The sequence below is a fragment of the Aulonocara stuartgranti genome, assembly GCF_965226115.1.
Source record: "Aulonocara stuartgranti genome assembly, chromosome: 12".
NCBI lineage: Eukaryota > Metazoa > Chordata > Actinopteri > Cichliformes > Cichlidae > Aulonocara > Aulonocara stuartgranti.
In genome coordinates, this window is record NC_138948.1 from 17063587 (window position 1) to 17075805 (window position 12219).

The following is a 12219-nucleotide window of genomic DNA, read 5'->3' on the forward strand; positions in this document are numbered from 1 at the left end:
TAAGGGCTGAGACTTGATAATGGTTCAAATGGGGATAATAGTGCACACTTTGAGCCAATCTTTTCTTGAAGGCACTCATGTTGCTTGTCCACCAAGAAATAGCTGTATGAAAAACAGAAAAAGAGAGCTTGCTAGAGTTCTAATGTTAGGAAGGTTTGGGGGTCTGTGGGATTTTATCTCCTCGCTGCCTGCCAGTAACAGCTTTAATTACTCCTCTTGCGTCCTCATACTGATCACATAGCTGAAATGCTTTTCAAACACCGCTTATCCCCATTTCTCTCCTACTTAGGACCATCTTCAGTGATCAGCAATGACGATGACTCTGCCTCTCCTCTTCACCACGTCTCCAATGGCAGCAACACTCCTTCGTCATCGGAGATGGGCCCTGACGCAGTAATCATCGGCATGACCAAGATCCCAGTGATCGAAAACCCTCAATACTTCAGAAGCACAAACAGCCTGCTCAAGACTGACACATGTAAGTAAAAGAAAAATCTGACTTATCTTTAACGTGGACCCGGATTAACTCTGATTTAGAATCAAACTTTTATCAGTTGATTACAAGCTACTATATACATCCTTCCTCGCTGTCATGTCAGTGACCTTGGAGCTACTGCTGATAAAATCTGAGGGAAGAATGGGAAATAGAAAGTCTAATTATATGCATGTTTGTGTGTGGCTGTGCCCCAGCAGAGAGAAAGAGAGCCACAGACAAATAGACAGACAGAAAATGCACAAGGATATTGACCTGGTCCATCAACATGACATTATGATTATTGGCAAGTTATAAAAGCTTCTCCAGGATTTGGCCTTGTGTTGCAGTAAATTATGGACCCACGCATTTGTGTATGTGTGTGTGTGTGTTCATGTGTGCTCATTCTGTTGAGAGAGAGGTTTAGGTTGTATAATAATGGGGGACTGGAGGTCGACCTCTTCAGTCCTGCATTATAACTAAAAGACTGACTGGGATTTACAGCCAAATGACGAAGAATGAAAGCGCTTAGGATCAATGAAAGTCAATAACACACTGTGGTGTATGTGCATGTGCCTGCATGTGCATTTTTAATATATTACAGCCATTACAACTATTACACAGTGTGTGCCTTTGACTCACAGACAGGCTGCATAAATACTGAAAGTATCTGACCGATTATTTGGCACTCCGCCTTTTCAGACCGGTACAATAGCCTTTGATGGAGACAGTTTGGCAAAGTGGCACATGGTTGAATGCCAGGAACAGAACTCTTTTTAAAGAGAGGTCTTAACCATCCTGTAATATTGAATGCAGGAGGAATCAGTAGCAGGTACACGTCTCTGCTTAAATGATCGCGCAGGCCTCTTTCGCGCAGCAATAAAGCAACAATTACTCTGCTGAGATGATGGATCTACGTGTAATTATGGGAAATGTTAGTGTGCTGCAAAGCTTCGGTTGTGCAACTGTCTTTTTAAGTGAGCACCTCATTAAAAATAATGATATTAGCAGAGTTAGCATTGTTGGAAAGCAGGTCACAAACATTACAAAGAAGCTTCAGTAAAGCACACAGATATGAAAAGGTGGTAACTGTTGTGTTTATGTTTTGCTAATCACTCACATATACATAAATTTGGGTTTACAACTAAAATAGGTATAAGAGTATATGAGCATATTCTCCCACTACATTGACTATCATATCACACATTTCTTTCCACTAAACTTCTCTGGAGATTCAATTTGAAGATTCAAATTTCAGGAAAACCCTGTCAAAGTGTCATTCATTTTTTTTTGGACTACTAAGACAGAAATTGCGCCATTCAGATAACCATGCACAAACTTGTTTTATTAAAGACCAATTGTGAATGGTTGAGACCCAGGCTGGAGTTTCTTGAAGGTGGCAACGATCTGTTGAGTTGGCTTCACTGAAAAGTGGCAGACTGACACGTTGTGGCAGACTGAGGAGACTAAGGCAAACTGGCAGTGAACCTGAGACACAGGGGCATACAGTTAAACATGGTTTCAAACAAGATCAAGAGAATACAAAACTAGACATGTGTTGCTACCAGGTTGGAAAAACTCTGGCAGGGACTGGAGCATAGAGTCAGTCATATGGGCTGAAGGGCTTCATAGGAGAGTGGATCACAGGTGCAACTGAGGAAAGAAGTGTGAACAGGATGCTGAGCCATGCCAAGACAAAGAGAGAGAACAAACAGGGGAGACTACAAGATACACAAAGAATGAGAGAGAGGTACACTCTAGACCATGGCAGCAAAGATTGTTTGAAATTTCAGGAATAATTGAACACTGATTCAGGCAGGCCAGGAGCCAAAACTCAGTCTGCAAAACCCAGTAAATCAGCCAAATCAACTGATTGCTAGTAGTGGTTTCCCTGAAAGTATACACATGGCAAGGCAGGGGATCCAAGAACAGAGTCATGCTGCCGCATATTAAAGATTGATGATAAATATGAAGGTGGTGTGAGTTCACTGTTAGCTTGCATTAGCATAAAAAATAGGAAACAGCTAGACTGGCTGCACCCCCCCCCCCCCCCCCCCCCCAAAAAAAAAAACAAAACAAAAAAAAAACTGTCACAGTATATAAAATACATATAATTTATGGAATTTATGGTGAGCTTTAATAATTGATAAATAATCCAAAAATCAACACAATTCAATGAAGGAAGAAAAAACAACTGAGATAGAGGAGAACATAAATGTTGTGACAAATACTAAGGGGAAGGATAGGACTATTTATACACTAAGGGATGCTTTGGGTGCATTTAATCAATACAGGTAAGGACAGACAGGGAGGAAGAGAAAAGTAGAGCAGGTAATGGATAGTAACAAAAATACTAAAAAAAAAAAGTAGACACTAAAACATGGAAGAAATCTAAGTATGTAGCGGAAAAAAAAAAACTCACTTCTCTTTAACATGGACCCCAATCAACTCTGATGTAGAACTAAAGATTTATCAGTTGATTACAAGCTATAAAATAAATTTCTTCTTGCTCTCATGTGAATGACCTTGAAGCTGCTGCCGTAAGATCTGATGGGAGAATGGGAAAATAGAAAGTGTAGGTTTGTGTGTGACTGTGTCCCAGCATATGTTAAGCCACTCATAAATTCAAGACTTTCGTGGATGACTCATACACATACCAGAGCTAAAAGAAGCAAATCATGCTAGAGCTCATGAGCCACTTGTGGCTGATTCAGTTTTTTTGATTGCAAAGGCTAAAGACAACACGCAATAGACTAAGTGAGGTAAAAGGTCAAATGCTGTGGCAAAGATTATGGGGATGACAGGGCTATTTATACACCAAGGGATGATTTGGGTGTATGTAATCAATACAGGTGGTAACAGTTAGACAAGCAGGAAGAAAACACAAATAAAGCCACAAGAGAAAAGTGAAGCAGGAAATAAACAACAAGATTAAAACAAGCTTAGCTTATTCAGGGGCAACTATGGGAACTCGTTTCTGCCACTGGACAAAAAACCCAAAAACCAAAAGCCCTTCCATATGTCAAAATTTAGGGTTAGGCCTCTAAATTTTGAGAAAATAACTTCAAATATCAAGTTATTAAGTTGACATTTTTATATAATTAAAAATGCTGACTATAGAGAGCAACCATGTATAATGACACTGACAAATCAGAGAGGAAAGAGAAGGCAGAGAATCTAACAAAAGACATTAAGAAAAACAAATAAAGGCAGGAACGGTAGTTAAGGCTCAAAATCCCAGAAACATAATCATCACTAGAATGACAAATCAAAACAAGAATCAGAATACAAAAATATAATAATAATAAACTCTGAAGCTAAAAACCATGAATATAAAGCAACAAATGACAACCAAGCAGGGACCCCAAAACTCATATTAGCTAAGGATATAAAACCTCAAAACAACACAAAACCCCAGGACCAAGGCAGAAACACGTGCCCACCAGCACCTGCAAAACTCAATAATGTACATTTATACAAAAACTGAAATGTTAATGACTGTAAATGAGAGGCAGAGGACTGGCTGCTAGTTATTTTACCATTTTTTGCCTTTGTGCAGCTAAGCTAAGCTGACTGAGCTCTTGCTGGATCCAACTATATGTGTAGGGTCACATATAGGGTCATGTAGGCTCATGTAGGGTCACAATAGTAAAATCATAAACACCAAAAGTGTCTAAGCTTTTCATTGTAGTGTTTAAGCTCAAATAGAGATTTTAGAGGACTTGTTATTAATATCTGCAGTAGCAGTGTTGAAAAAGTGATTTTTCTTTCATCATCTTTCTTACATCATCCTCTTGGCTTTGTGTTCAGTACCTCTCAATTCTTCCACTGCTTCTATACGAGTTGGTCTTTTGGGCTTTGTATTTTTTTGTATCCAGGGAATGGGGATTAACTTCACTCTGGAAAATGTTATTCACAAGTCAACACGTGCTGACTGTATTTGAAGACACCGGTTTACAAAAAAACATATGTGCACGCACGCACACACACACAGGCTGACGTACAAAATTTAGGTCACAATTAGCTACGCTTGCTGATAGGGGGGCGCAGAGTCAGGAAAAATCAGTGCCATGACATTACTGAAGAACGTTTGACGTTTCTGGTTGTCCTCTTCTCAAAGCATCTGTCAAACACGACTGTCTTTGACTTATCCTGTTGCTCAGTTCAAAGTACCGAACTCAGTTTTTCCAAGCTGTTCAAGCTGTTTTATGTCTGCATTCAACGCAATGGAAAGAATTTGGGAAGATGAGACGAAGAAGAACGGAATATGAAACAGATGGCAAACGGAGAATAATTATGTCCCCAGACATTAATTTATTTGGGAGTTCATAAGATGCTGATGAAGGATAGGTGTGATGGGACTCTAAATGATGTGGTGGAAAAATGAAGGCAGGAGGGCAAAAAAGGTGGAAGATGAGGGGGTCGATGGGAAATATTATTCTTCTTGATGTTAATATTGTAAACCCTGTCATAAACAGTTAATGGAAAAAAACTAATGGAGCAACAGAACGGGGGAAGAACCTGTGCCTGGATGTTAATACTTAGAGGATGCTGATTAAAAACTGATAGGTTTAGCAGCCGAGAGGAACAGCAACAGGGAGAGATAAATGGTGAAACGCTAAATAAGGAAAGTGAGAGTAAGATAATGAGAATAGATGGAAGAATGCAAATGAGGGAAAATGAGTGAATATGATAAGCATGGAAAACGGGTACTAATTAGGAAAAACATCAGAGAGTAAGTGTGTTAAGTCTGGTAAATGAGGAATTATATTTTAGTAGATCTTAATTAAGGATACTGATTGAGGAGAAGGGGTGTGATATGTCGCACGGCATGTGGAGACAGTGTAACAATGAAAGTGAGGTGGAAGACAGATTGTAAACTTGGCAAAAGGAAAGCAGCTGCAAAGCACAATTATTTAATGACTGAAATACGGCCATTAGAAATAAAAGGACTTATTCTTTTACGCTCTTGATAGACAATAAATGCTAATGCTTGAATACATGCAAAATAGATGCGACGACACTGGAAATCTAACCAAAAAAGACACAAAAAAGAAAATTGCAGGAAAAGGTTGTGCGAATAACCACATCTTCCTGCCAAAGACTAAAGAAAAGAAAGGAGGGGAAAAAAGCGGTACGGGAAGCACTGGTCTGCAAACATCAATTTATTTGCTATTTGAGGATGTTAATTAAGGAGAAGTGGTGCAAGGCATTTTCATGGATGAATGCTTATTAGACAACTGCAGTAGGAAAATAGTGCGGTGAGGTAATTAGCTGGTTAAATGGTGGGTAGCTTTCTTGTGGGGATGTGAGTTTATTGTGCGCCGTTGTTGCAAAGGGAATTGTGGTGATCAGCGACATGTTGGTTTTTTTATTTGAGATGAAGACTCAATTTTAGGAGAAATAGATGATAAAATAATTAGTAAATGATGAAACAATTTACAAATATTCTTGACTTTTATTCATGCTGATACCTCAGGATTATGTATTCAGGTTTAGAAGGTAGAAGTTATTCACATGCTGCTGATTTGCAAAAACGAAAAAGATCCGCAGCGTCACTTTTTCATCATGTAAACACATATTCAGATGCTTACAGGACTTATTTGATAAAACCATCCTAAACTATAAGCTGATGGGGTTTAGGCCCTTGCCATCTGAGTAAAATATTAAAAGGTGAACTGTGTCTGCAGTACAATGCATGACTTGTTTGTTTTGAAATGAAAATCTTTCCCCAAACATGACCATGATACTTTTGCTGGGTAACCACACAGCACATGGAAGAAAGAACTTCCTTATGTGGACTTTGTTGCTCTTTCAAACAGCATCGCTAGCTCTTGGCATCGAAGATTGCTGCAAGCCACCAATACGGAAGGACACCCAGTGTGTATCCCTGTGTAAGGCACTGGTTTCTGACAGAAGCCTGTATTTGAGGCCCGGGGACAAGAAAACGTCTATTTAGTGTATCATAGAATCTGCATCTGGAGTACTTTCCACCATCCTAACAGAAAGCCCAGTATGTTGTTTTTTCTTTTTTTCATTGACCGATAGAAGCTCACAGAAATCTTCCACACACAAGCTATCAAAATAAAAGAGAGGTTGTAGTATAGAAAACACACTGTCCTCCTTAAACCACCCACATTTTCTTTTTGTTCATTTTAGGGGGTTTTTTGAACGCAGGACAGATGGGACTGAACGATCTGCAGTCTTTTTAATTAAAATGTTTTAATTCATTTTCTTATTTGACGTTTCCTTCCCACTAATTCACAAAGGTTACAAATGAAGGCCAAGACGGGATTTGACGGAGACAATATGCAGCCTATCACGTATCATAACAAGAATTTATGAGTGTATAAATGCCTTAAGCAAAACAAAAATATCATATGGTCTTGACCTCATATTTAATGCTTTTGAATATCTGATGCAGACCAGCTGTGTGTTTCTCTTTTCTCCGTAGGTCTGCAGTTACAGTATTGGGTTAGGATGGACCTCAGTAGCTTACAGTGTCGATCGATGCAGCTTCTTCAGAGAGTCTAGCTGAGCTTTAATGTGATATTCTGAGTGGACAGCTTTTCTTCAAATGCACCTCTTAATCACATCACACATAAATCTCAGCTCTTGGTGTGTGTGTGTGTGTGTGTGTGTGTGTGTGTGTGTGTGTGTGTGTGTGTGTCTAAAAGCGTGTGTGTATGTATGCATTTGTATTCAGGACCTAAACGAGCACAGGTATTACAGGATAACGTGTTTCTCTGCATGCAGACAGACATGGAGCACATTTGGCTGGCGATCAAAAGATGGGGTTTAACTAGGTTATTGTAAGGTCACGAGGCTGTTAATCATTCTGCATGATAAAACCTTGTACAATAACCAGCGAGATGCCAATTTTTTTATTTTCTATTTTTATTTTTTTTTTGAGAAATCAGCTGGTGTGGATTCGCGAGTTACTTAGCAACAGAGAGCAGAGTTGTCGACTCTGATCCAACTGTGGATGAGCAGAAGGCAGGAAGAGGTTAGATGCATGAAGCAAGCAGAGAGACACGTTTTTCAAATTTACATTACTGTAAAAACTGTGTTGAAGTCGTAGAAGACAAAAAAGAAGGAATTTGTTTATTTACTTTTGCATTTATTTGATACATAAATCAAGACATAAAATATGTATGCAGTAGAAAATGATCCCCAGATATACAGTAGATACAGTTATGAGCCTTTTTTTGGCTTCGAAATGAAAGTAGATGAGGGATGAACAGTAGAGGAATGTATCTGCATGTGGATTGTGAGTGACAGAAACCATTTATTTTAACATCATTTTCCCTTTAGAAAAACCATGGGGGTTAACATGCCCTGCAGCTGTGCTTTTTGTTCAAAAAGGAGGAAAATCCACAGCTTCGGATTAACAGGGATAAATTGTTATAAGAGTAAAGGTTATTTTATAAGAAAACTGACAAGTTTCAGTTGATACTCCAATGTGATACTCCAAACACAAGGTCCAGAAAACAAGAAGCAACTGGGCATTTTAGAGAAGAGTAAAAATAGATTCAATTGCTCTTGTAAATACTGGCTACTTACTGGGTAATAGTGCTGAAAGAAAGTCGGTGACGAGAACATTGCTCTTACAGTGTAATTACAGACTAATAAGTAAAGAAAAGCCACACTTTATATTACAGACCTCATGCCTCATCAAGGCTGTGTTATGCGCTCTGTACTTTTACTCATTAACAGACATTACTGCAGCGTGTGGGAGAAAATACAATTTAAAAGAAGGGAGGTTTATTACAACGACGCTGTGTGGATTTATTACCACGTGTCTTCATGTGTGATAGGAGAAAATGTTTGGATGATAGTTTTTGAACTACAGCAACTCATAGTGGGCGCACTGCAAATATACCGCTCTCAAGCACAACTACGCTAGGTCGCAATTGTTATCCAAGGTGACAAAGTCATGCTATCATGTGACTTCTAGAACTATGGAGCTAATTGTTTATGTCTGATAAGATGTTTATTTTCTTTAAGGACAGAGCAAGAATAATAGTTTTGCCACATATGCACTACAAAGATGCTATATTACCACATGCTATCAAGTCAACATTCAAATGTCTTCTTTTTGTGTAAAATCAGATGTCTTATGATGCAGTTTTCTCTTCTTTGAGTGAAATCAAACACCACAAAACAAATGACACCAGACTGACTCACTGCATGAGCTGAAGTCATTAAAGTATAAATGGCGTGCGATCAAAGCATCAATCCTGCTTTCCATCATCACTTCCAGCTCCTTGTTTTTATTTGTGTACTTCAGCTTGATTTACAGTTGATCTTTTTCTGGGCCGAACAAGCACTTTTGGCTTGTTTTTCCCTCCCATTATGCCAGCTTTCTTCTTATTGGCTGCCCATCACAAACAGAAGGTTTAAGCAGCAGGTTGGTGGGCTGTGAGCTAAGATTAGAAAAGCTCCCTAAAACTGAGCATTTGGGGCAATAGAAAAGAAACGAGGAAAAAAGATTACCCCCCTCCCCAATTTATATGCATGTTTGTAACTTGTACTAAAAAGTTTTCCTCTTCATCTTCTCATTCTACAGTTGTCCAGCATATTAAAAGACATAACATTGTGCTGAAGAGAGAGCTGGGAGAGGGAGCCTTTGGGAAAGTCTTCCTGGCTGAGTGTTATAACCTTTCACCTGACCAGGAGAAGATACTGGTGGCCGTCAAGGTAATGTTGAAGTCCTAAAATTCCTAAGAAACATATTTATAAATCAGAGAATTAGACTAATTAATTTCATATTGATTCCAGTTTCTGAAAACACAAACTTCTTTTTGCAGCTTTTATAACTCAAAGCCCAGAAATGTAAATAAAATGTATCCTGTGTGCAGTAAAACAAACGGGTCAAGTTTCAACGTGAGATATTTTTAAATTCCTTTGGTCCTACAGAACAATTGATCATGTCAAAATAAAGCTCCTAAATGGCATTATTGAAGGTGAAATTATTATTTTTCTATTCCACAGTATCAGAATTGACATCTGATACATGAAATACATTGAAAATATTGAACTGGTTCCTGAAATAGATCCATGGTATTTTGAAATAAAATCCCTCACATGGCGTCAGCACGGTATTGAGAATCCATGTTGGCCTCCATTTACTGTGCTATTGTTAGAAAGTCCCTCTTTTCATGGGTTTCTCTGCAAGAATAAGGTGGAATTACACTCAAAAACCGCTGACTTCCGGGGTCAAATTGAATGGTTTCCTAGGGAGCATCGCATCTATGTGTCCATCAGTCTCTCCATCTAGGATTCTTTTTCTGCTGTTCTGCAGAGAAACAGGATCTGAACGGTGAAGAACTTCTCATTAACTATACATGACCTGTGAAAGAGCCCCCTCTGCCCCTCACTTCCTCTGTCCTCCACACCTCCAGCTCTCACCTGCAGTCTTTTATTTTCTCTCTCCTCAGTCGTCATCCTGACGCTTGCCTCTTCTCAAATCCTACACCTTCGTTTCTCTTCCTACATTTCCTGTTTGCTCCCGGCTTAGCCCTGAACCACCTGCTGATGTATGCTGCCAGCTTAGCGTCGGTTTAGACTGAACACACTTCAAAACACGGACCTGGAAATCATGGACAGCAGCACAGTTCTTGGTTGTAGAACACGATGCTTCATTTTGCTGGCTGCATGTCAAATCTGGTTAAATGTAGGGGAAAAAATGAACAATTCTCAGATTTCCACGTATGCAGGTACACCATTGAATGTTCTTTTTAAATGACAGCAGATTTGTTTTTAATTAACTAATTGACGACCTGCATACGTCAGCGTCAGTGATCCTGCTGCCAATACACTGCAATAACACAAAGTGCTGAAGGGTGATGAAAAGAGACTTTCAACAGTACTAGCTCCATCCATCCATCCATCCATCCATCCATTGTTGTACATATACATATCGCATAACTTGAAACTAAAATAAAAAAACAGTCTCGTGAAGGGGATGCTTAGAGTGTAGAAATCCAAATAAAGATCGTTTCTGTTTGCAAATAAATATGTTGTCACTTCTTACCAGCTGCTTTTAATTAAAAGAAGGAGACATCAAATTAATGCAGACTATTCCTCGAGGTTTTCTAGGCAAATCAAATCCCACGAGATGTTTGAACACTCAGGAGGATACACACATCTGATCTGATCACTTGAAAACAAGAGTGCTGAGAATCTGTTGTAATGACGGGATTTTAGAAACAAATTTGATTTGCCTGTGAGAGTTGTCAGTGTATTTAATTCAATCCCTGGCCAAAAATTATGGAATCGCTACAGTTTGATGAAGTTCATTCAGCTTTTTCCTGCTTTTTTCTTTAAACTTTCTTAGAAATAAACAACTCATCTGTCATTCTATGTTGTCTATATATTTGCTACAGATTTTATACAAGGCGTCGTATAATCCTTTCCATTGTTTGAGTAGACACCTCTCTTGTTGGGGGCCATGCTTCCTTTCAGTCAGCCAGGTGTAGCAGCAGCTTGTTAAGGTCCTCAAACTCTTTCTTTTAACTGCAGACTATTTTGCATATTTAAATTTGCACAGGTATTTGTTTTAGAAATGCAAATTGCAAGGAGTTTCAATACTTCTTTCCTCAACACTCAGTGATTTCATCCTGCAAATGTGGTGATTCCATCATTTAACAGCTATAATTATTGTGTCCTGTAATTCCACTGTACAGAATAAAGGGGAAAGGACATGGATTATGAGGAATGCACTTTCTTTATGATAAACCACGCCATGCTTATATTGCTCTCTGTGAGTCATGCTACATTACAGGTTCTCATTTGTATACCACATTACAATGACCTACACACACTAATAGAGCTTAATGGGCCTGGATTTTAGGGTTGTCTATCAATCAATCCGTCATCCATAATACAGAAGCAAGTTTTACTGTTACTGTATATTAAACACTGAGTTGCCATCGATCAGAGGATAATTGTAACAAGTGCACATAAAAACAATATGCATATGCACATGCACGCAGGCAAACTCATGCAAACACATTTACGCTCCTGCATCCCATCAGTCATGAACTTCGAGCACTTTCAATAATGTTCTCTTCACGCATGTATATGACTCACCACATTTGTGAGCTGGAGGTTGTTGATTGCTTTTTATTTGTCCATGGACCTGAATGTGCTCAGACTGGATGACTAACAGTGCAGTGTTATGAGTTTCAGCATGGGAATTAATGCAGCTTTCAGTACAGAAAGTCACACTGTGATTTGTAATACTCCCAGGCTCACAGGAAAGTCAGTATTTTTCCTAAACTCAACATTAATATGTTTGGCCCAATACAATGATTAATACTGGTCGCAGTGGTCATTTGATACTGATTGAGACCAGCGGTGCAGTGAATAACATTTCTTTTTCCTCTTTAAGTTCATTTTTCTTTTTCTTTTCTCTTTTTTTAAGGAGCACACAGTACAGTACATCATAGATTAGACTTCAGGGAGTCATTGTCAGTCAAACTGGGATAATGAGGAAAATTGTCCATGTTTTATGAGCATCTCTTAAGAAGTCACTTTTTGCAAAGAAATTGTAAAAGCTTCATTATAAGTTAATAGATCATTACAGATAAGTTCTAAACCATGCTAAGAACAAAGTCTGGGCTTTCAGCATCATATTCATCGCCTCTTATTACCTCCTGCTGGTTTCTTTCAGAGTGAGGAACAGCTGTGTTTATTTGTGGCTTTCAAACATTCAGAACTGCACTGATATGAAAAACCACACC

The 12219-nt window shown here is 38.8% G+C and overlaps 1 protein-coding gene across 1 annotated transcript in view; it reads left to right on the plus strand.

Moving 5' to 3' along the window:
* Nucleotides 1–12219, plus strand: part of ntrk2a (neurotrophic tyrosine kinase, receptor, type 2a) — a 106430-nt gene that overhangs the window by 71894 nt on the left and 22317 nt on the right. The window contains exons 13-14 of the mRNA XM_082554569.1: nt 290–478; nt 9042–9172. Coding sequence (XP_082410695.1) covers nt 290–478; nt 9042–9172 — 320 coding nt within the window. The remainder of the gene's footprint in view (nt 1–289; nt 479–9041; nt 9173–12219) is intronic.